The sequence below is a fragment of the Haemaphysalis longicornis genome, unplaced genomic scaffold (genome assembly GCF_048455015.1).
Source record: "Haemaphysalis longicornis isolate Haplotype H1 unplaced genomic scaffold, Haemaphysalis longicornis Haplotype H1 scaffold_5, whole genome shotgun sequence".
Classification (NCBI taxonomy): Eukaryota; Metazoa; Arthropoda; class Arachnida; order Ixodida; family Ixodidae; genus Haemaphysalis; species Haemaphysalis longicornis.
Genome location: NW_027526385.1, coordinates 99,285,955 through 99,311,293, shown reverse-complemented (window position 1 = coordinate 99,311,293; position 25,339 = coordinate 99,285,955). Strand labels below are relative to the sequence as shown.

Below are 25,339 nucleotides of genomic sequence, written 5' to 3'. Positions count from 1 at the left end.
GCTAAAAAAACATGGTAAATTTTGTTAAGAGAAACAAATTACTGCTGAATAGAACAGAGAAGGTTGTTTTTTCAACCGCAAGCTTTATATGAAGAGGAGCCTTTAGTCATCATTGTCATCTGATAAAGCCAAATTGGGCGAGTTTCTGTAGCTGTCAGTTTTTCACCACTAGCCATGGTGACTGGCCCCACCTACAGTAGCATGCCGTGTTCTTGGCGTACCCAACCTCTACGGTTGACACATTTGTTCTATCGCGGCCTTGAACAGTGCACTGTCCTATTTGTGCACTAAACAAAATAGAAGTACATTTAGGAGCTATTTCATTATCTTTATTTTTTGACACTAGATGTCTGGAATGATCATGGGTGCCCTGTTTGTCACTTCGTGTTGTATCTGAAAATATGATTGATTGAACTAATGTTGTTCTGTGGAAGAAAATAGCCCTGTGGTCCGATGCTCTGGGAAATGTTTCTGTGACTGCGCAGGCACAGTCATCTGCACGGCTACGAGGGACGATTCTTGGGCGGTACTTGTGGCTACGCCCATCATGCAGCGTGCACAGTGCTTGGAGTCAGCGCAGGAAACTATTTTTGTAGACTCCACTGCATCCTGCGACACCACCAGCAGCACCGTCACTGTCCTCTTGGCAGCTACAAAGGGCGGAGCTGTACCCATAGCTGTGCTAATACACAGCAGCCAGACGAAGGAGGGCTACGCACTGGCATTCCACCTGCTGAGCCACTGTTATCCAACATGCTTCGGTAACAACCAGGTACAGTTTTTCAAGGCATAATTTGCGGCTACTAGCTGAGGAACTTGACAGAACTATCGGAAACATTTATACCTAACTCAGACATTTTCAGTTATTGCTTATTTTGAAGTCAAGGCGCCCATCAAGATCCTCATGGAAAAGTATGGAAACTTTCTGATTACCCTGGTCACTGGATATATGAGGCAAGCTGCATGGCAGAAAAGGCACTCTACCCAAATTTTGACGTCACTGCTGTGCTGCAGTGTAGCTAGGCAGGCACATGACCAGCACAGTTTTGCCAACACAGCTGGTTAAACCAAGCATGAATAGGTTTGGTAAAGAGGAGCCTAGCACTGATTTTCGAAGAAATGTCTTTGAACAGTAGCTTACATAAATTGCGTGAAAGAAGCCTTTATTCAGGCAAAAGAAGGCAGTAACCTGGGCCTGTCACATGTTTCTGCTGGGCGTGAGGAGTGCCTGCTCCAGTCTGGTTAGGCTCAGTATGAGGCCGTGGTCAGAACATTGAGTTTTGCTGCTTCTGATCAGACGAGGGCTCTCCTGCGTTTGTGCAGCATTGTTACTTCACAAGGCTTTTGGCCCATTGGTTCTTCTGTGACTCGCTTGGCTGTTCGTCGATTGCTCGCTTGGAATGGGAAGAGCTGGCCATTGAGTTAGGGTAATACTAAATAATAATAATAATAATAAAAGTATGGAATAATTTATTACAATAAATAATTACTCATTATGAAAACAGTAGCTGAATATTTATACTATTTATTATCGCAAGAAACAGGATTGATGTGGGCACTTTTCAGGACCACACGAGCTGTTTCTGTAAATTTTACGTGAGCCAGGTGCTTTCACGAGTCCTATGCTTTTTTTTTCTTCAACAACATTTGACATGCAGTATATCACAGAAGTGTGTGCACATGGATATTGTGATTCTCTATACCTCTTTTCTTAGCCCATCCCTGAATTCTGTTTGTCTAATTCGGGTGCACTGTGGCATGCCTTTCTGCACCTTTGCAAGCATGCTTCCCCCTAGGTTATTGTATGTTACTACCATGGAAGGTGGTCCATTAGCTCAAACATTGGAAAACATGGTTTTTTCCAACATGGGGTCTTTTGATGCTACATTTATATTTTATGTAAACATATAATATGCACACATAAAGAAGAATTAAAAAAGTGCAATTTCAGTATGTACAACGTTGAAGCTACATGAGAATTCGTAGTGGCACAAATAATTTGTGGTAGATGTCGCTGTGCCCCATTTCTGGGTGCACATGAAACAATAACCAAGCAGAACTTTGTTTGAAGTATGCTAATCCATATAGGAAATAGCAAAGCAGGAATTGCAACACATTATGTGGACCAATTTGTATCTCCACTTACGCAATACTTGCATGCCACTAAAAAGAAATATACAAGGACACATTGGTGGGTGTTTGTTACCACAGGCTCCTGCTGCTTTTATGACGGACAACTCATCGGCAGAGAAGAAGGCTCTAAGCGAGGTGTGGCCATCTGCGCAGCAGCTTCTGTGCCATTTTCATGTCCTGCAAGCGGAGTGGCGGTGGTTAATGTCCGCAGCTAACAACGTGGAGAAGGACATGCGACGCCAACTGATGGCAGCATTTAAAAAGGTAAAGCAGGTTCGCCATTTAAAAAGCACTACTAGTTAAAACATTCCTATCATACATTACACTTAATCACCTGGGAAAAAAAGAAAGGGCAATGTAAAGGTTCTTACAACTGGAGCTGTGGTAGTTTTCTCTAGAGGACAAACCAAGAACACCAAGCAAGCTTGTTCTTTTATAAAAAGTTTGGGACTCCATAACTCCCTATGATGCGTTAAATCTGAAATTATGCTTACGTTAGGGGAGAAATTGCTTTAAGACGACAAATTTGAAATTACTTAGTTTTTCAATGACGTGCCAAACATTCTTGGAACGTGCTTGGGGAAGCAGGGAAGTCTGGCGTGGAAACAATTGATATGCTGCAGTATGTCAGGTTTCCTGCACGATCTAGCCTTATTTAGCCTGAGGCACTCAATGCGCTCTTCACATTCACATTTCAGATCCTTTATGCTGTGGATCAGGAGCAGCTGGAAGCTGCAATCGAAAACCTCTCCACCCTTCCTCACCAGGATTACATCAATCGGGTGGAAAAGTTTCTTGGCTGCCAGGAGGAGTGGGTTGTTATGTACCGAGCTGGGCTGATGACTCGAGGCCACAACACAAACAATTATTCGGAATCTTCCATGCGGATACTAAAAGATATTGTTCTCTGCCGCACAAAGGCATACAACGCCGTCGCGTTGACGGAGTACATTGCACTTGAATGGGAGGAATATTTTGAAAAAAGGCTCCTCCGCCATGCCAACGACCGGGAGGAGTCTCACAGGCTCTGCTATGAGCACCTCATGGAAAAACTTGGCAGTGTGAGCGCTCGAGACATCGCCCAGCTCGAGGAGAACACCTACAGTGTGCCCAGCTCCTCTGTCAAGGAGACCCTGTACACAGTGCAGGCTGACCTTGGCACCTGCAGCTGTTGGGCTGGCAGCCAGGGAGCCTTCTGCAAACACCAGGCTCTTGTACAAGATACCTTTGGTGGCATCTTCCCCAACAGTCCAAAGCTAACACTTGAAGACCGGCTGCAGCTGGGCTACCTGGCACTTGGGAACAGGTGCCCCCCACCGGAGTTTTTCCAGCCACTTCTGCCAGTGCTCCCCAACAAGGCCCATGATGACGAAGCCGTCAGTGAACCACTGGGAGCATTGCAGGGCCCACAAGGCCACATCGGTAGCCAGGAAGCACCAACCTGCAGTGGGACACAGGAAGAGTTAGCAGGAAGCAGCACCCAAATCCTCGCTCTACAGCCAGCTCCCAATTCAGAGGTACGTTCCAGCAGCAAGAGCAAAGTGCCTCATTTGTGCCCTAAACCCTATTGGTTTGGTCTCTCTTGCCAGTCCTTACCTCCTACATACCTTTAAGCTTAAGAGCAGCCTGGAAATTATTTCAGCATCAGTGAGCATGGAAGGGACTAAATACCATCATGAACAACATTATCAAGTTCATTTTTTGCTTTACACTGCCACAGTAAGAATATACGCATTAAAATTTTTTTGCACTATCCCTCTTGAAATCACAATGGCATGACTATGATGGGCAGTGATTCCCTGATTACACAAAACATGCTGTTAGTAGACTTTAACCCATACGTTAGTGGCAAGAGAACACATAATGGCCTTTGAACAAATAGTTCAAAACCAACTGCCCTCAAATTTTACCTAAGTCCTTAACATGCAGTACATACATCAAACCAACTGGGCTGGCAGCCCTGTTGAATGCCCTGTTAATAGAAGCATTTACAATAGCTCCGCCCAACATGACACTGCACCTGCCAACAGATCGCGCAAACAGCCGTGAAACGGAAGTCACATTGTGGGTGGCCGAGTGCTTGTTCCTCCGGCCAGCTAGGAAAACTGAATGAGCTCCACTGAGCGCGTTTTTTCTACAGCTGATGTGAGCGCGAAGCATTGTGCGCAAGTTTGCTCTGGCCAGCCTGCTCGCCGGCTGCAAAGTCACTTTAGCCTGGCCATAAAAGTCGCGCTCTTCTCAATTTTGTTTTCAAAATCGCAAACTTTTTTATGTGTGTTTGCACTGCGCATACGCGTATTTTGGCTTTCGTATTTTGCATCTTGCAGTCATTTTAGACAGACAACACAGACATAGCATTTTCAAAATGTCTAAATTTGAGTGCAGTTAGCCTTTAAGATATTAAGGAAAACATATGAACCTGTAGTGACTTCCCAGCAATACCTCTACGACATCACTGAATCTTGTCTGTGTGATTGGCAGCTGCCCAGCTAAGCCACTGCCAAGAAACATTACTCGGCGATTGTATTGGAGCCTCTAGTTTTGTTCCATTGAGTCATTTCAATGCTAATGTGCATTTAATTCACTGATAAGCATGTTTTTAGCGCTGGCCTCTATAGCGTCACTCCTGCCCAAATGTGATCACTGTAGAGAAAAATTTGAAGGCTTTCAAGTTTTGTTGTGTTTTTTAGGCTTGCGTTCGGATGGAGCTGAGTGAGTCACCCAAGTATAGTTTTTTGTCTTTACTGATAATGAAAAAAAAAACTTTTGCAGGATCTTGACGAGAAGTACAAGGCCATCGGGTCCCACATGCAACGCATCCTTGGACTTGGAGGACAAGCCTTTCCCAGTACTGCCTATGCTACCTTGCTAGACAGTGTTGAAGCAAGCCTCAGCACTGTCAGTAACTCAGGGGCAGCTCATCGCTTTCTGATGGGACTTAAAACACTGGCCAAACCAGACAGACGACGGGGAAGAAAAATCAAAGTACAGCCGACAAGCCTGGCAAGGCGCCGACCTGGTCTCCACAGGGGGTCGGCCAGGGTTCCTGCTGGTCGGCCAAGGACCACAGCAGCAAAAAAGGCTAAGCGTAGCCATTCGCTTAGCCAAAGTATTCGTGACAATGTAGCTGGTGCTAAAACCCACTAATTAGGAAAAACAGCTTGCCTAATGTCAATGGCACAACTATGATGTGCATGAAATGTCAAAACGTTAGATGCTTTGTACAAAAGTAAAAAGGATGCAGTTTCACTAAATGTGGAATTGCATCGGCAACAATACTATCATTTGACATGCATAATACAGTGCATTTCCTTGTTTACTCTTTTTCTTTCTTATCTAGCTTAGTCTGCGCTAATAATTTTGCAATAAAAGTTTCTCACTTTGTATTCTTATAGTGTTAGTTTAGTATATTTCTTGCAGTGTGCAGTCGACTATGAAATATGTACCAATAGACTATGCGCAGCTATACATGATTTTAGCTGCAGTCACGGTTTTTTCACCCATGTAACCTTTGACCAAAGGCTCTGGTGCAGTCTTGACTATGATACCGTCATCCGTATATCTTTGCATAACTTTTTTTTTGCATTTCCCAACACAGGAAGGTATGTTAGACAATGACGCAATAAAGGCACTATCGGTGAATGGGAGAATGCTCATGAAGTGAGGCCTGTCATTGTGGTCTATGGAGCCAGCTGGGACCAGAGGCACCAATCGCATTGCTTGCTCACGTGTATGGTGTGATCGTTCACGGCAATCGTCAAGGGTGACGATACCAAGCCTCAGCAGGATACTGCATGATGTAGGCAGCCACGAGCTGGCGGGAGCCACTCAGGAACATCAGGCATGAACATCAGGGCCAGGTGTCAGCGGGGAAGTGCTCCAAACAAGAGTAAGGAACCAGTAGGGCGCCACAATCCGGACTTAAGCTGGAACGGGATGACACAGTAGTAACCTGAAGCCACTTGCACACGTATAGGAGGTAAGGCCCAGGCAGTAAGGCGCCTTGGCGACCAATGGCAAGGGTCTTGGAATATAGTCGCTCATTGACCAAACACGTCATGAAGAGATCCGACACCCCAATCATGCCTTTTCCTGGTTGTGCTTGTTCTGCCCCGGTTGCAAGATCTTTTGTGTAAAAGCTGCAAGACATTGAATACACAGAAAAATGCTGATATCACTAATTTTCTGCTACATTGAGTATGCAACGCTAGATTTCAACAGTTGCTTAATCATATCTCTTCCTGCATGCTCTCTGTCAGCACTGATGAATTCTCATGTTGCATAATTGTGCTTTGCGAGGGGTAACATACTGTATTCATGACTGTGCCCTTTCAGCACCATGAACATTACATACTAAAAACAGCACGAGGACAGGATAGCGAAAGACAAACACTGCCCGTCGCAGTCCCGTATTTTTTTTGTCCCGTACTTGTGCTGTTTTCAGCGCATTCAGTTCATACTAACTAGCCGACATAGTACTGTAATAAGAACTGTGAACATTTTCCCTATTTGAATTTTTTCGTACCCTATAGAATTGAGTTGTTATTGGCATGTATTCTACGTGGAATTTTCCCAACTGGTGACATTTTCTTTAAAGTCAGGATCGTTCAAATAAAAATTTCTTTTTCAACCACTTGTCTGGCTTGTTCACATTGAACTAAATTTTGTTCTTAGCTCAAACTCTGTTTGGAGGAAAAGGAAGCAAGGGTGGCAAGTACATTGAAAGAAAAAGTGCGAGATACCGCTCATCAAAAGAAAAAAAAAAACGAAAATTGACAGAAAGTTTACTTTTGTTTGGTGGAAGAAGAAGCAATAGATGCGTACTTGTTTGAGCACTTTTTCTACCACTTCTAGCACAACTTCCCGTGCTGCAGCAGAGAAGTTCAGAAGCCACATGACACACTGCGCCTACGTCGCACCTGCCAGACAGTCTAGTGAAGGCGCTTTGCTAAATTAAGCGTGTGTGTAAGACTCGTTTGCGTATATCATTCGGCTACATAAATGTGACTTCTGGCAGCGAAAAATTTCTTCGTGAATGCCTACGTCACGTAGTCCCTTCGCTGCAATTCCATCTTGCTCGATACAGCTAACACGCAGCAGCTAAAACCAAAAAGCACTACCCATAATTGAGAAGTATATAGTTTCCTTTCTCTCGCTCGCCCAATATACTATGACATGTAAGTAGTTTGATACCAACCTGTTCGTGCGCCTGGGCCTCGGCATTCGCGCCGATGAAGACGGAAGACTGCGTAGCGGATTGAGTGCGGTGGCGTAAACGCTTCGCCGTTGCAACAAGAGCTATTTCCGTAGCGTGGGCGTAAACACGGGAACGGAAGACTAAGAAGCATTTAGAGGGGGCTGGACGACGCCTCGGCGTAGCGATGAAAGCGATTTCCGTGGCGTGTGTAGCACCGAAAACACAAAGTACCACCATAACAACACGGTGAAGATGCAAGGACACTTGAGAGAGCAACGGTGCGGCGCAAAGTGCTTCTTTTTCGCGCCCTATTCGCGTAAATCTAGCCGCGAGTGGAGCAAGCACGCCGCGTCGCGTCAATGGGCGCCGCCATTTGCATTACCCAAGGCTGACTGTAGCCATGACAACAAATGCAACAATCCAAAACGCGTCGGATGTGACGTCAGAGAATCACCACGAATCACGTGGCGTGCGTCTGGGCGGCCAGGATTGTCATTCACGCGAACGGGTTCAGGACTAAGGTATGCAGATGACATACTGTTGGTGGCGGATAAATATTTAGGGGTATGGATTAACGACAGCGAAGATTACACGCACGCGCATGAGGCTCACCTTAAGAAGAAAGGAAGACGGAACGTGACTATAATGAAGCCTGGAGCCCTCTGGTGATACAACAAATACGAGGTGGTAAGGGGAGTCTGGAGAGGGGTCATGGTACCAGGATTAACTTTCGGAAATTCGGTTCTGTGCATGAAACCGAAGACCCAAGTGGGCCTGGAGGTAAATCAGAGGGCGGTAGGCAGATTGGCCCTAGGGGCCAACAGCAAAACTACAAAAGAAGCCGTACAGGGGGATATGGGCTGGTCGTCTTTCGATACGAGGGAGGCGCAGAGCAAGATAAAGTTTAAGGAGCGACTTGGTGACATGGAGGACCAAAAATGGCAACTAGGGCGTTTAAGTACCTGTACATGACGAGCGTGGACACGCGGTGGAGGCGGAGGACCAGACAGCTGAGCAAGCGGTGCGGAAAGTCGGTAGGGGAAAGTGGCGTTTACACAACAGTTAAAGAGCAGGTAAAGGCAGTAGAGATGACAAAGCAGGCGCCAAGAATGGAAGCGAAAAAAAACCTGGAGACTTATAGGACAGAAAAACTAGAAATAAGGAAGGAAGGCTTCTATGGCAATACAAGAGGCAGTGCATTCTCTTCAAAGCACGGGCCGGATGCCTGAACACCCGGCAATACACGGGTATCTACAGGCAGCAGGATGAAACATGTGAATGCTGCCGCAGTGATCGGGAAACCATAGACCATATTGTCAGGGGCTGCGCAGAGATGCGATTACCACGGGGGAGGGGGAAATGACGTTGGCGTAGGATTTGGGGTTTGGGGAGAGGTAACCACAACTTCAAGGCCATAGAGGTGACGAAGAGGCGACTGGAATGGTGGCGGAGGAAAAGCACGGAAGGAATGGATACGCAGGCGGAGTAATCATATGGATGAGAATTTAGAACAGCGGGGGGAGAAAAAAAGGAGGGTGGGAGGGATGAGGATTTAAAACAGGGATGAGAGGGAGATGGGGGGTGTCATGTGTCAAGGGCACCCCCTGAGAGGGGATGCATCAAAACTCCCGAAAAAAGGAAAAAAAATTACGCCCACCTCCCCTCGCGGGAACGCTGGTGTGATGCAACTTATCTCAGGGGGGGGGGGTTCCATTGGCGTTTTCCATCGTATTGATTACGCTTATAGCGGGGATTCTCACGCGAAGGGGAGGTGGGCGGGGGGGGGGTGTAACATCTTTATTTGCCTGCTTTTCGGCTGCAGGAGCTATCCCCCTCTTAGGAGGGGGCAACTACCCGCGCTTGCTGGCGTTGGACCGCCCTCAGCGCAAACTGCGCGGCGGCCCGTTGTGAGTCCAGATCTCTTTCGCCCACCGCACGTGCGAGGTGAGGCGGGAGCGCCTCGGATGAGTCAGGGTTCACGTCGCAGTTCCACATCATGTGGGCTAGGGTGGCCCTCGCGGCCCCGCACACCGCACACACATCGGTTTCGTAGAGCTCCGGGCTCGCGTGTACGGCCCACACGGGAGTCCACGTTGCTCTCACTTGCAGTTGGCGGAGGAGCACCGCCTCCTGCCTGGTGAGGCCGGGGTGCGGCCCCGGGTAGCGTCTGCGACGCTCCCGGTACCACTCCAGGACCCCTCCGTACGTGGTCACCGGGGCGGGCTCCTCCGCCTCCGTATCGTCGCCGTCGACGTCCTCGCCGTCGTCGTCGTCGATTCCGTCGTTGCCGGTTTCGGTCGTTCGAGGCACAGCGGGTCGCGGGTCGGCTGGGCGTCCTGTCAGCGCTTTCGCCGCCCTGTCCGCGTCCTCGTTCCGGTTGGGCTCGGGTCCCACTGCGCCCATGTGGGCCGGGAACCACCGTAACGTTATCGGTGCGCGCATTGGGTCTGGGGCCCCGCACGCCCTCACCGCACTCGCGCACACTTGATTTCTTGCAAAGTTGGTGACTGCCGCTCGGGAGTCGCTCAGTACTGTCGTGCATTCCGGGATCGAGAGGGCCAGCGCGATGGCCAACTCCTCCGCCTGCTCCGCCGACCTGGCCCGCACGCTGCCGGCCGTGACGAGCTCGCCCGTCGTTGCTCTGACTGCTGCGGCCACGTACGTCGGCCCGGGTATCGGGCCACGTCCACGTACACGGCGCCGGTGTCGTTGGAGTACGTGCCGGTGAGCGCTCGGGCTCTGGCCAGCCGTCGTTCCTTGTTCTCTTGTGGGTCCATGTGCTGCGGGAGCGGTGGGACCTGCAGTTTCTCGAGCAGGACCCGCGGAAGCGGCAGCCGGTCCCTACCCTCCTGCAGCCGCGGCCTGTGTCCTAATCGTTCTAGGATCGCCCTGCCCGTGCGCGTTTGCTCGAGGCGAGCCGTCTGCGCTGTTTGCTGCGCTTCTGCGATCTCTTCTATAGTGTTATGTATTCCTAGCTCTAACATCCTTTCCGTGTTAGTGTGCGTGTATAGACCTAGCGCGACCTTGTGTGCCTTGCGTATGAGAGCGTTCAGCTTGTTACGCTCGGCGGCGTTCCAGGTGTGGAAGGCGGCGACGTAGGCCAGGTGACTGACGGCGAAGGATTGTGTCAGTTTGAGTGTGTTGCGCTCGCGCATGCCGGCGTACTTGGTGGATATCTTCTTGATGAGCCCCATCGCCCTGTGTACCTTGGTTTGGAGCTGTTGTATCGTGTAACCGTTACGGCGTATGCTCTCGATGTGCAGTCCCAAGACGCGCAGGGTGTCGACCTTGGGAATGGTGATACCGTCGCTCGTGCGCACGTTGATGTTCGGCTCGTCGTTGTCGGTCTTGTTACTTCGAGGCGGCCGCAGCAGCAGCAGCTCCGACTTGGCCGGGGAGCATTGGAGGCCTGTTCCTTGAAGTTGTTCTTCGACCGCTTCGACGGCCTGCTGGAGCGATTCTTCTATCTCGCCGTCGCTGCCGCCCGTGGTCCAGATGGTGACGTCATCGGCGTATATGGTGTGTCGTACCCTTGGGAGGGAGCCGAGGCGTTCGGCCACCCCGATCATAACGAGGTTGAACAGCGTCGGCGAGATCACCGCTCCCTGCGGCGTGCCCTTGCTGCCGAGCGTCTTCGTTGGTAACTCCACGTCTCCCGCCACGATGGTCGCGGTTCGCTCCGTGAGGAAATCCTTGACGTATTGGAAGGATCGCTCGCCCATGTTCAGGCGCGACATCTGCCGCAGTATTGCCGAGTGCTGTACGTTGTCGAACGCTCCTAATAAGTCGAGGCCGAGGATGGCCGCTGTGTCTCCGGATCTCTTGGTCGTCCGGTCTATGATTTCGTGCCTTAGGAGGAGCATCGCGTCCTGGGTGCTCAGTCCCGCCCGAAATCCGAGCATGGTGTTGGGGTATAGCTCGTTCTCCTCCAGATACCGTTACCACCGATTTAGACCCGGTGGCAACGGGTCTAAAAACACAAAATAAGACCCGGCACCAGCGGGGCCACACCTGATAGGGCGCTTTTTGGATAAACAGTGCGCGGTGCATGAGGGGCATGAGGGACCGAGCGCACGGTCCTCCCCGAGCGGCTGCGAGTTCGCCGCCGATTAAAAGTCACGTGCTGCCCTTCAGCAACGCACACCGCGAAATGGCAAGGCCAGGCCGCTGCACAAATGCGGTCAGATTTTTCGTTCGCTTTTCCAGCCTTGATCGGAGTGAGGGATTCAAGGTGTCAACAAAGCTTGCCCGTAGCAGACGGCGGTATGAGCAGCGCGATAGCGGAAGTACGTCACCGCCGAGGAGCGCAGCATCATGGGAGGGAAGGCTCGCTCGGCGTCAACAGCGGAGAGTAAGTTGAAAGGAGGAGGAAACGCGGCGCGACGATAATGCGCGGTTTTTGATTTACGATTTCTCAGCTAATACTCATCGCTTCAACAAAATTCTTGCGGGAGGAGATTACTAATACATTGCTTTATTTGGTTACATGTACATCCACGCATCGGCGGAAGGTATTTCAGGACCCCTTAAGTGTGTATTGAATGTGCGTCGCGTTAAACACGCAGCATTCCTGCGTCCATCTGTCTGAGCTGGTTGAGACAATTCCACCATTGGTTCACGTGACAGGGTGGAGGAAGCAAAACTGTTAGGTTAGCTAGGAGAAAGGCAAGTAAGTGGAAGAAAATAGGCAAGTCGGTTGCCGACAAATGAAGCGCCGATTCTAATGGAGAGCCGCTAATCATCATCATCATCATCACGATCATCAATCCAGTGTTGGCACTTCGCTTCTGGCTGGGCATCTACGCCTGGCGTATTTTATTACGGTTCATACTCATCGTTTCCTAAAACTTTTAAGTTATGACGCGAAAAATATGGTCACGTAAGCGACCGCGCCACTTTTGTCAGTTGGGCAGTGTTGTTTTAGACAAATCCAGCACATCCGACGGCTGTGTTAGCGGTGTCAGCCAGCAATGTGCCACACGAACTCCTTCGGTGTTTACGTGTTCATTCGTAACTTTAATTTTTCACCCCACAATTCTTAGTGCTGCCGAACGAATATACACATTTGAGCGTAAACAGATCGTTCGGCAAGCTTATTAGCCCTGCCTAATTTGCGTTCCCCTTTGCCGACCTCAGCCAATCTCACAGCTGCCAACATATGACATCATAGGTTCTGTTGCGGAAAATGAGCTAGTGGATCGCACGAACGTTCCCTTTTCTCGTAATAATATAGCTTATTTGGGCGAAGTGTGCGTTAAAAGTGGTGTCAGTATGATTCTAACGAGGCAACCTTTCGAATGAACCAAACTTGTGATTTGTCTGCATGACCCCTTTAAGCAAGAACACTCCCAAACACGCATACGCACGCACGCACGCACACGCACTCACACGCGCACACACACGCAAGCACGCACATGCAGTGTGGCGGAGTTACCACTCCGGGATCGGAGTGACTCCGAATTCATTCCACCTTTTCCGTATCACGTAATGAAATGAGAATGAAATGGTGAAACACTTGGAGGAATGGAATGGGAATGTAATTACGCGTCTTTTGCCAAAATTGAATTGGAATAGGATGGGCAGGATTTTTAGATTAGCGGGGATGAACTTCAGGTGGGACGTATACACCCAAGCTGGTTTTGGAATCAGCAGAGTTGGCATAGAACTTGCTCGCAATAACTTCTCCCTTTCTAGAGAACTGTTTCATATAGGGCTGTTAGGAAACCCGTACGGGGAAGAAAGGGGGGGGGGGGGCTAACTGGTCACCCGTGACCCCCTTGGTGTGCGGCTGTCCAAAACAAACGATGGTATAAAAAATCCCAAGTCATAGTTACTCCGGCCATTTACTGCGTACGTGAGCGCGCGCCTTACGAGTACGCGCTCATGAGCATGCGCCTCACATTTCCTGCGCGTGGTACTCGCAAAAAATGTCTGCGCAGGAGGCCGCCTGGTTCTTGCTGCGGCAGGAAACTAAACATCCCCCTCGCGAGGGGCACGATCAAATGCAGAGCATTTCCGGGGGCGCACGACGTCAAGTAGTTTGCGTTACGTTAAAGGGGCCCTGAAAGGCATTTTGAGCACACTAAATGAACTAGCGCAATCGCTAGATTGGGTCGCCAACGTCACCTGTGCCAAGTATTACTCTTTTACGCGCAGCGGAAAGCTCACACTTTTGTTGCAAAGTTTGTCGCTTTTTTCTCACCCTTTCCTTCGTGTTTTTGGACGCCGCCATCTTCACATGTCTACATCATCGATTCCCAGATGTTCGTCATGAGCTAGACATCCTGCTATTCGGCGGCTTTTTCACGCACTTCCGGCAAAGAGATGAGTCGTCTGCTCAGCGTCGGCTCGCCGGCTGATCTGCCAGCGGAGTGCCGGAGTGCTTTGACATTTTACGACAAACGAAACAAGTGTAAACAAACGCTTAACCGTTTGTATTGAATGCAACACGGCCATAACACGACGTGGATTTTATCTTACGTGAGTACGTACCATAAAGAAAGTCCCGTGGCACTTCTTTGGTGCAATCGCAGAGAACGCCCTGAGCCGAATGCCCGGGTTTGACGCGTACATTTTATTCAACTTCAAAACAATCCAGAGATGCGTTTCAAACGAACGCAACGTCACAACATGCGTTGCAAGTCTGAACCGCGATTGACAGACGATGAGTTGCCTCCTCCTGCCCGTCGTAAATACGGCACTCACCTCACACCCGGTTTGCGGGGACGAGCAGCAAGTCACAACTCTGGCGCGCAAGCGAGAAGGCTTTTAGCCAGGCACACTGCACATACCCCATGCGAGGTTGAGTGGTACGTCGTTCGAGAAAGATAATCCAGACCATGGGAAGCACTATCCACCCGCAGAAGTACAATGTCGCATTTCATCGCGAAACGAACGCGTCCACAACACACAGGAGGCGATGCACACACACACACACAGCTTCGGTCGCTGCATTGGCTTAGCTGCAAGCTTCGTTCGGACAATCAGCGATGCTACGACGATACAGAGCTGCGTGAGGACGACGTGCTAACCACTTCACGTATTTAAAAACACAGGGGCAAAGAACTAGGTTCATCGGAAGCAAAAAATCTTTCCTCCATTATAGTGCCTGAAATATACTGGCTAGTGTGCCGAGGGCGGGCTCCAGGCGGGCGCCGGGAGCGATGTACGCGGCCGTCTGCCGCTTGGGGCGCTGCCGTGCGGGAGTGTGCGCGTTCATCCGGCCCGAGTAGATCGCGCGGTTACCTCCGAGCTGCGTAGCAGACGGCAGCGGCAGAACTTTCCATTCCCGCTTGCGACGAAAGCGAGCGAAAGCGACGGGAATTCTGTCGCGCAACCAAAATTTGTCCCGACCATTCGACAAAAACGATCGTCGCGCGACAAAGCGACGGAATTCCTGCCGCTCTCACTCGATTTCGTCGCAAGTGCGAACGGGCCTTTATGCGCAATCTCCGCCCCACATAAAACAAGCTCTTGCTTGTCGCCTGAGCATACGGTTGATATCTGACTGCGTTACACTGTGCTTGCCAGTGTATTTAAACGATGTCACTAGGTTTGAAACGTACGCGCTCGGCGTGCAGCTTTGTAAACGCAAGCGGTTTCACATACGCACGCTATTTTGCTGCTAATAGAGTTTTAGTACAACGTTTGTGGCCTTTGCATACGCTAAACGCTAAATTTTTGCGTCCCGCTACGTGACACCGCGATGGGAGTTTTAGTAGAGCGTCTCATCAGTTTTGCGTAGCGACACACTAATGCATACGGCGCCATCTGTCAAATGTTTTCCGAAATGTCTCGCCGGCTGATCTGCTAGCGGAGTGCCGGAGTGTTTGGACATTTTACGACTATCCAAACAAGTGCAAACAAACGCTTTCCCGTCAGTGTTGAATGCAACACATGGGTGCAGCTTGTCAGAACACGGGTTCTCGCTGATCGAGTGCAGCGTTGGTTTGCTCTTCGCCTTCACGTTCATCGCCGCTGATAAAGCGATCCGATCCGGCGCGTTTTGTGCACGGGTTCTGTGTCGGTTGAAAATGTCTTTTTTCACATGCCGCCGGTAGTAGGAATTACAACCACCGCAAAATAACACCCGGCACCAGCGCGGCCACATCTGAGACCGCGCTTTTTGGATAAACAGTGCGCGGTGCACCAAAGGGAACGAGCGCACGATTCTCCCCACGCGGCTGCGAGTTCGCCGCCGATACCAACTGCAGCCCTGCAGCTACGTACACCGCGAAAGGGCAAGGCCAGGCCGCACACATGCGGCCAGGTCATTCGTTCGCTTTTCCAGCCTGTGTCCATGGTGTCTACAGAGATGAAAAAGCCGAAAGAGCTGGCCCGTAGCAGACGGCAGTCTGTGGGAGCGCAATAGCGGAAGTACGTCACCGCTGAGGAGCGGAGCATCATGGGAGGGGAGGCCAACAGCGAAGAAACAGTTGAAAGGAGGAGGAAATACGGCGCGACGATAATTCGCGGTTTTTGATTTACGATTTCTCAGCTAATACTCATCGCTTTAACAAAATTCTTGCAGGAGGAGATTGCTAATACATTGCTTTATTTGGTTACATGTACATCCGTGCATCGGCGGAAGGCATTTCAGGACCCCTTTAATGTTGTTGCACTTGTTGCTGTTGGTTGTTGTATTGTAATTAAATGAGGAGACGTAATTACGTGGTCACGTGACATCATTTATTAGCAGGTGGGTATGATTATTGTGGCGCAGTGGGAAGAGCACCATGTACCTCGCGTTCCGCCCACAGGTAGTGAATGCGTTGTATCAGCAGCTTCTTGACGTAGTTTGAATGAATCAAGGATATAAGGCGCGTTCGTAGCCCTCCATTCTGTGTCGGCTTTGTGGCGCAGTGGGTAGAACACCATGTACCTTGCGTTCCGCCCGCAGGTTCGTGGGATCGAAACCAGGCGCCGGTAAGTATTATTTTTTTATATAGTGTAGGGGGAGAGGTGCGGACTACTACGGACAACTAGAACGGGTGACATCGTGAGTTAAAGAAATGCTCTGCATTTAAAAACGAGCGCTTAAGTTTGCTCCGCAGCCGTCCGCTAACGGCACGCGGCGTTCATTTTTAACCGCACTGCATGCGCCTCAAAGACACGCGCAAAAAAAAATTACACCATCTTCCCGTGGGGAACCCTGCTGAGGATGCGAAGCATCGTGGCGGCTCCGTGTGGTTCCATTGTGTTGCCGTTATGTTGAGTGATCAGTTTTTTACTAGCGCCAATTCCGCGTCCGGGTCCACACCGGTGGCAAAGGCACGCAAGTGCTGTTGTGTTACGGTGAGTAGGCGGTGGTTCTCGAGGCGCCGAAACTCGTCCATCATGTTCTTGTCGATGTTGTCTCTGTGTTAGAATCGGTAGTCTCCGCCAGCTTTGGTGAGGTAAAGGTTGTTGACATTGGTGCACCGGCTGAGAGCAATGTACACGCCCTCCTCTTCGCAGTTATGCATCGTTCCGACTCGATTGCATCTTGTTTGCGGGACACCACGCGCTGCGTAACCCATCGCCAGGACATGCCAAAAAAGGATCCAGAGCACCAGAGGTTATGCGCCATACGAAGGCGGGCGGAGAGGAAGGCGTTGCGTACCAAAACCATGGAGGACCTGCGAGCTTCTCGGCGAGCGCAAAGGCATGTCAGACGGCACCTGAACAAGCTGCGCCAGCAACGTTGGAGGAGCTTCTGCGCTACGCTGAACGTCAGACAGCCTCTGACACGCATATGGCGAATTGTGAATGGAATGCGAAAATGCACCCAGCAGCTGCACCCGTTCATTGCCCTCTCCCTGCACGAGCGCGCATCTTTGAAAGAAGTGGCCGAAGAGTATTGTAAGTTTATTTCATCATCAACAATGCCTCCCCAACGATTCGTACGTGCCTCTTCCTCCATTACCTCGAAAGTGTCGGAGCCAGCCCTTGATCTTCCATTCACTATAGAAGAGCTTTCTTCGGCTATCTTTGATGCGAGCAAGAGCTCCACACCAGGCCATGACGGCGTCAGCTACGAAGCCATAGCCCATCTATCTCGGCCCTCTAAACTCCGTCTACTGGAATTCTACAATTCAACATGGCAAAAAGGTAAAGTTCCCGCCGAGTGGAAGCTTGCAAAAATTGTGCCGCTTTTAAAACCTGGGAAAGCGCCAACCAGTTATGCATCGTTCCGACCTATCGCCTTGCTCAGCTGTATCGGAAAGCTAATGGAAAAGATGATACATAACAGGATGACATGGTTTCTCGAGAACAGAAAGGCTTATCCCCAGGAAATTAATGGTTTTCGTCAGAACAGATCAACAATAGACAATATCATTGCTCTAGTGTCCTCACTTGAACAATCACTTAGTTCTGGGTGCGCGCCAACCGCAATTTTCCTGGACATAAAGGCCGCGTTTGATTCAGTCCTGCACACAGCAATTCTTGCCGCTCTTGAAGATCATGGCTTTGGGGGCAAGTTATACGCATGGATAGCGGACTACCTTGATGATCTACACCTTTTCATGACCACTCCGGAATGCTCAACTTCGCATTACGCCGTAGAAAAAGGTGTACCACAAGGTGCCGTACTAAGTCCGTTGCTGTTCAACCTGACCCTCATTTCACTCAAAAGAATCCTTCCGCGTGGAGTTAAGATCACGCTGTACGCAGATGATATCTGTGTGTGGTGTGCTTCTCGTTCCCGACGATGTACACAGCAGCTATTACAGAGAGCCCTGTACAACATTTCTAACTACCTCGCAGCCCGCGGCCTTCAACTTTCTCCAGATAAGAGCTTGGCCATGGCTTTCACACGAAAAAATATGGATCGCTATCCATTGATACTGGGCGGGCGCATACTTTCGTATGCACGAGTTAAAAAATTTCTAGGAGTTTTAATAGACCGCAACTTGACCTAGTCACCCGAAGTCAAACGGATACGGAGCCGCATTTCTTCGGCCGCTCAGGTCTTTAAATGTCTTGCGGGTCCACGATGGGGCAGTGACTGCCATTCAATGGTTATGCTGCACAAGAGCTATGTGGATGGAGTTCTGCGTTACAGCCTCCCTATCCTGCATAAAATATCTGAGACAAGCAAGAAAAGCCTTGAGGCAGCCAGAAACAACAACCTACGCACCTGTCTTGGACTTCCGAAGGGATCTTCGAGCGTTGGAACCGTGGCAGAGGCACGTTGTTTGCCTTTCGAAGTTATTAGACAACAGGAGACCCTCCGAGTGCACTTGAAGCATCGTCTACACGCAAGGAATCATTTCCTAAGTCGTGTCCCCTCCAAGTGCAACAGCTCCGGATTCGCCCAGACCATTCAGAGCATACCACTGTATGTTCCAACCCAGCCCTCACCAATAATTCCGCCGCATTTCCCTCCGTGGAACCTTGCTCCCCTACAAATTGAATGTGGTATCCCAGGAATCGGCCCCAAGAAGACTATGCCTCAGTCAGAAATCCTCCACATCGTTTTAGACTACATGTATAGAACGCATTCAGCAAGAACATTCATATTCACCGATGGTTCATCAACCATGCAAAGCTCTTCTTCAGGTCTATACATACCACAAACTGGTGAAATGCTTTCATTTCGTCTTGAGCGACAAACATCTTCGACAGCGGCTGAGCTCTACGCTCTGAAGGAGGCAATCGTTTACATCCTGCGCCATGAGCCGCACCAATGGAGTATCTTCACGGACTCCAAGGCAGCTCTGCAAATTCTATGTAGGAGAAGTAGATTTTCCCCCCACCAAATCGCAGCCTGTGATATATCCTACCTTCACCATCTGGCCTGCTCTGCTGGACACAACATTAAAATGCAGTGGATACCTGGACACAGCGGCATCAAAGGTAACCAAAAAGCCGACGAAGCGGCCCGTAAGGGCCTTCTTTACCGAAAATACCGCAAGGTGTATTTCACGAAAACAGAAGCTTCTGCCATGGCTCACCACTTTGCGGTGACTGAAAGAAGCCGTCTATGGAGCAACTTGCAAAATACTCGATGCTTTTTGCACACTATTGACCCAGAATTAAAGTCAAGACTCCCGACACAGCTTCCTCGTAACCTGGAAACGTTGTACCATCGTCTACGCCTGAACTGTGCCTACACAAATAGCTACCTATTTCGCCTTGGAGCGACGCCAAATCCGCACTGCGACAATTGTGGTTGCGCCGAAACAATTGAACACATTTTATTAGAATGTGCGGCCTACATGGAACCGAGATCTCACTTTCTCGAAAGCATGGAACGTCTAGAACAAGGACCAATTACACTCAGAGATATTTTAGAACCATGGATTCATCCGTCAAAGCAGCGCCAAGCTCTACGAAGTTTATTCTCTTATTTGGATGAAATTAGCCTAATTTCAAAATTGTAAATTATGTGGCCCAAGCTCAGAACAAAAGTCCGCTACCGCGCCAAGTACACGACAGTTTTTTTTTTTCCTTTTCTTTCCTGCCCAGCTCTTCCTTGGTCCTTTCCTTCCCCATCCTTTAACCCACAGCAGAGAAGCATGTAGGCGTCTGTAAATGCCGGCAAACCTCTCTGCTTTTCCAATAAAAAGCCTTCTCTCTCTCTCTCTCTCTCTCTCTCTCTCTCTCTCTCTCTCTCTCTCTCTCTCTCTCTCTCTCTCTCTCTCTCTCTCTCTTCTTCTTCTTCTTCTTCTTCTTCTTCTTCTTCTTCTTCGGCGGTTCCCCTACGGGAAGATACCTATCTCGTGATGGATTCTTTGGTTGGCCAATCCCTAGGGGCATCCTGCCACAATCAGCATCAGAGGCGCTGCGGACGGGGCTGGTTGAGCTGCAAGGCGCGTGGCGCTTCCCGCCACAGCTTTCTCACGGGAAATTCAGCATCCCCCTCTAAAGTTTTCAGTTCGTCGTTTCCGTTTACGTTCAGCTTCGCGAGCCTTCGTTGTATCAGTAGCTTCTTGACGTAGTTTGAATGAGTCAAGGACATAAGGCGCGTTCGTAGCACTTGCTCCTGTCCCGGATTTGTAGCGTAGTGAGAAGAGCACCGCGTACCTCCCATTGCGGCCAGAGAGTCGTGGGATCGAAACCGGGCGCCGCTGACTATTTCTTTTTTTATATAGTGTAGTATCGCGGAGCTGTGGGTGTAAGGAGGAGAGTTGCGCATGCGCAGTGAGCGTGTGGACGGCGCCGCCATCAACGACGGAGGACCAGGCGAGCCTAAGAAATGCTCCGCATTTAAAATGTGCCCACTTATGTCCTGGTAACGTGAGCGCCCTTAAATACCTGATATTGAAAAGATGCATGGTGTTAATGCCTAGCAAACAACAAGCGTAATGAGGTTAATGGTTGAAGACAATGCCACTTTCGTACGGTGAAGGCCAACTACTCTGTTTTGTGACTGCACCCTTCTGTCCCTCGCGCTGGCCCGATAGCTATTCTACTCAGTCCTCTGCAAACCCAAGGATTACGAGTGCATGTAGATGTGAGCAAGGTACGGAGGACGTGCATGTAAGTTAGCTACAGCAGTGTAATGGCACTGGTGTGATGATACGCGAAGCACATACGTAGGTAATACGTACAGGTGGTGCAATGCGAGACATGCAGACAGCAACGTAGTATTATGTTTGCGTGGCGCAAGGTTAAGTCATTACAACATGCTTATCTTGCAAATACAATAGTACAGATAGGGAATACCAGCTCTTTGAGAATTATAAATGCGTTTGTCCTGCACGAAATGTCATCATGCTGCTACCCTCCATCGAGTTTAGCGATATGTGTATGTAGTACATTTTTACAGGGACACTGAAGTGAATTTGTCGAGTTCCTGTTTTTGCTTGCACTGCGTAGACTGGCTCAAATTAGCACACGTTTCATCGTTTATCCGGTTGACAAGTCGGTAATTATTTTATAAAGCCCGAACGAAGAAAAAATTCCCCGCATTTCCCCGAGGGGAAGAATGTGAAAGTGCGAATGCACGAGTTGAATTTGCGCGGTTCGGTAATGTTCGCGAAAGAGAGATCACACACACACACACACACACACACAACTACAAAGAAAGAAAGATGCATTTATTCACAGACACCTATTTGTGTTGTCGTTGTACTTGATTGCTAGAGCGGATCTCAGCTTTGAAATTTCGTGTCAGTACTCCTTTAAGCAGGTGCATTAGCCCTTCTCACGCCCGATTCTTGGCCAATCCCCCACGTGGGTATGTGCCATGTCAGCGGCCAGGCAGCGCGCGCCCATCTCCCCCCGTTGCCAAGGAAGACGAGGAGATTCCTGGCCAATCCCACACGTGGGTATGTGCCATGTCAGCGGCCAGGCTGCGCGCGCCCATCTCCACGTGCGCGGACATCACCTGTGGACGCAGGTTCAGGGTCGCTTAAGAAGTGCATTGCACTTAAAACTACCATGCGCAGTCTGCAGCGGCCGCACTAACTAAACGCTGTGACGTCGGGAGGAGGTGGCACCGTGATTGGACGATGTCCAAGGTTATCATTCAAACAAGTTTCGGTTTTTGTCTTGTAAAACAACATGCTTGACATTCGACGGCAGCGTTGGATGGGCATTCTTGATATCTCAGTAATAGTCGTACCGCGCTTCTGCCATGTTGTCGGCTGTAATATGCCTAAGATAAGCCTCGCAGGACGGCTTGGCATCGTAGAAATCACTAGCCGAGGCCTACGAAGTGGATGAACGCCCTCCGCGTCACCGCAGACGCTTGATGCCATGCGCTTTTCCCGCATATTCGGAGCTTGCCTCACTCATGCCTGTATCGTAAAAAGCGTGTTCGCACCAATCCAAAGGCATGCTCATTCTGGCCTGTGCCCACTGCCCGCAAGCAGTCGGTGCTTGTGGCACCAGCACGCCAACGAGAACTGGCTAGCGCGTCAGTGTCAGTCTGCGCGCGTTCTGCGAACTCGCTCGTGGAGCAGTGAACGTTACGGCCCAAAAATGGTAAACTCAGGTTAGAAAACATCGGCCGCAAGCCAAAAAATCAACTTATAAAAAAAAGCCTGCACCCTCGTGTATTCGAACTTGCGACTTGCAAAACAAAACTCCTAGCGCTTCAGACCACTCGGCAACGAGCCAGCCCTGCGGAAATGGGATATATAAGGTATATTGTGTTCAACCAGCTTACACTTTTATTCAGTTTTAGCATTTCAAGTACTTTAGGTGACTATCTGTTGTATAGCGCTCGTGCAGTAAGCGTCCCCCAAACTTACACAATATCTCACGTCTAGCAATCGCATTTCTTAGATGGAAAAGCATTCGCAGATGTGTGGTCATGCTGCTGACCGCTGTGCTTGTTCACCTAGCGCAAAAAAGTGCTGTACAGTAAACGTTTCAGTTGATTTTATTTCCTTAGTACCTATATTGACTTCGCTGACTTCGTTTAGTACCTATATTGACCCCGCCTTCAAGTGGCCTTAGATTTTCCTACTAGCGTACCGGTCAGCGAAGCGTCGCATGTGCGCTTGCGCAGCGCTTGTGTGGAGCGACCTGGACTTGGCCCTTGATACAGTGTACAAACTAGCAAACTAAAAAAAACATCCCCCTCGCGAGGGGCACGGTCAAATGCAGAGCATTTTCGGGGGGCGCACATACCCGATTTTATCTGGTTCGAAACAAATTGACAGCGAGAGCGAACGCCGAGAACCGCCCCATCACGGCACGACCGCGCCACGACCACGTCACGACTACGTCACGATCACGCCACAACTGTTGTTGCTCCCGCGCCAAACTACGACGCATGCGCGCCCCACCTGTTGCTGAACGCGATCCGAGCACGCAGAGAACACGCGAGGAGCAGCGGAGAGCAGGCGAGGAGGAGTGGGGGAGAGGGCGCACCTGGAACGGCTGTTGCGGACGCTGAGGCACGCCAACGCCGGGTGACATCGTGAGTTAAAGAAATGCTCTCCATTTAAAACGCACATTCTTCCATTCGCAAACGTGTCGTTGCTTATTTGCAACTGAGCCAACGCATTGGGACGACCCGTCGGGGGCCGGCGGGCTAAACGCTGGGCCGACTGACTCGGTCGGAAGGTCGGCGAGCCGTGCAGTAGCGCAGCCAATTGCCAGCTCATCTCCTCCTGACGTCAAGCAAGAACGCTACAGAAAATAGGCGAGGATGCAGAGAGGAGGACAGCATTTTCGATTTGATTTTTTTACTAAATAAATTCGCGTAAATGCACTCAGAGTGGTCGAAACATGACCCATGGACTTCGAACTACAATTTGCGCTAGGAATCCCGCAATGTTTACCAATCACTTCAGTGTAACTTTAACGCGTCTGGTAACGTCACTTCTAGCTTGAATTCATAGGTAACTTGATAGAGCTACCAGGAGGTAGTTTCTCCGCGGAGGAAATAAAGGAATGGAATTTGGTTTCCTGGCCCAATCGGCCTAGAAGTGGGTTTTCCTGATTCAGGAGTGGAAATGGACAAAAAATTGGCATTCCGTGGAATTAAAAGTAATGGAATTGCGGAAAGTTCTAATTCCTCTATATGGATTTGGAATGGAATGAGGCTGTCATCTACTATCATAAACTGAGGAACGTGACACGAGTATATGGGGGAATTAACAGGTTTTTAATCGTAAGCAGAGTTCTGAAACAGTGGTCCGCCAGAACAGTGCACAGCAATGAAAAAGAAAGAAAAAACAAAGCTGAACTTAAGGGCTTGCGAATGATATTCACAAGCCCTTGCGCAACCTTGAACTACTGAGCAGGTACGATGCTTCAACTCTAAACTCGTTGACAGTCGTGAAAGGGCGGAGCATTGCTCCCCTCTCAGTTCTCTCACTCTAAGCTTGAAAGGAATAATAGGGTTGGTGTCCCTCCTACGGCAGATGGATGACCTCCTTTGCGTCGCTGTACGCCTGCCTGGAAACGCAGGCCTGTCTCACACGTCGCAGATGGTGAAGTGCACGAGGAAGGAGTCTTTCATGAGGTATGCCTTCTCGAGGTCTTCCAGGGATATCAGGGCCGTGAACCCAATGCCCTCGTTGGGGTCGCTCTTGGGCTTCTGGAAGCAGTGCTCCTGCTTGCAACCCAGCTCCTGCAGCACCATCTCGTCCACCTTGTGATGGTGGTTGGTCTTTTGGTCGACGACGACGAAGTTGCTGCGCCTCCTGTAGGGCCACTGCAGCATCCGGTCGTAGGGGTTCCTGGTGATGTGCGTGTAGACGATCAGGCAGACCTTGCCCTTGGAGTTCTTCTCGGCGAGAGTGGCGCCCAGGTGCATCTTGTAGCCGTGGCTGCCGACGTAGAAGTTGTCGCTGTAGAAATACTTGGCCTTGCCACCGAGCATCTGCTCCTTGAGTTTGGAAAAGTTCTCCATACGCCACTCGAACTTGCTCGAACGGGGCTGGTCCTTGGCGGGCCCGCTTTCGCACGTCAGATAATGGTGTATCTTGTCGACCTTCAGCAGGATGCGTTGGGCGATTGCAGCGGACTCCTCCCGCACTCTCTTCATCTCGGTCTTGACCATCTCCTGGAGCGCGCTCACCGTGTTTCCTATATCTGCGAGGTCAGCCAAGGCGTCCTTGATTACCTTCAACTCCCGACACACGTCATCGAGCTTGAGCCGGAGCCCGCTGATACTTCTGGCATCGGCGCCTGAGGACTGGGGGATGGTGGTACCTTGCGCGACCGCATCATCGCTGACCTTTCGTATTGCAATGGAGGTTCTCTGTTCAGGTTTCACTCGTGGCGGGAGGTTCGGTCGCAGGTTGCGTCGAGATGTCATTGCTAGTTCTTAGCTCCGTTGCCGATACGGGAGCTTCTTGTACGAGGGGTGCACGTTCCACTGGGCGAATGCCACGCTACGAGTCTGGGTCACGTGCGCGGGTACGACCAACGGCGAGAATCGGAAGTACTTATTTGCAAAAATCCTCATCTGGTATGCCTTGTGAGGACTGAAGTGGCTGCTGTCGTAGGTTCTGTAAGAGCGCGAAATGCATTAGATTCTATGTTCATATTATATACCGCCTAGAGAGGCGAAGCAGAAGAAGAAATAAAACTTTAACCTAGACGCGCTCGGCTGGGTATGAG

At 50.1% G+C, this 25,339-nt stretch overlaps 2 protein-coding genes across 2 annotated transcripts; one reads left to right on the top strand and one right to left on the bottom strand.

Moving 5' to 3' along the window:
- The first annotated feature begins 346 nt into the window (after window positions 1–346).
- On the top strand, window positions 347–2,436 carry LOC144139831 (uncharacterized). The gene is made up of 3 exons (XM_077672080.1): window positions 347–365; window positions 486–772; window positions 2,212–2,436. Exons 1-3 carry the CDS (start codon window positions 347–349, stop codon window positions 2,434–2,436), a joined length of 531 nt encoding a protein of 176 aa, XP_077528206.1.
- Window positions 2,437–24,188: 21,752 nt separating this feature from the next.
- On the bottom strand, window positions 24,189–25,034 carry LOC144139830 (TNF receptor-associated factor 1-like). Its single transcript, XM_077672079.1, has one exon. The coding sequence runs from the start codon at window positions 25,032–25,034 to the stop codon at window positions 24,189–24,191; it is 846 nt and encodes a 281-aa protein (XP_077528205.1).
- Window positions 25,035–25,339: the final 305 nt, after the last annotated feature.

Excerpts from the sequence above, each read along its gene's own strand:
- LOC144139830 (XM_077672079.1), bottom strand. The coding sequence starts at position 25,034 with ATGACATCTCGACGCAACCTGCGACCGAACCTCCCGCCACGAGTGAAA.
- LOC144139831 (XM_077672080.1), top strand. Across the intron at positions 773-2,211 it reads CATGCTTCGGTAACAACCAG|GCTCCTGCTGCTTTTATGAC; the intron begins GTACAGTTTTTC and ends TTGTTACCACAG.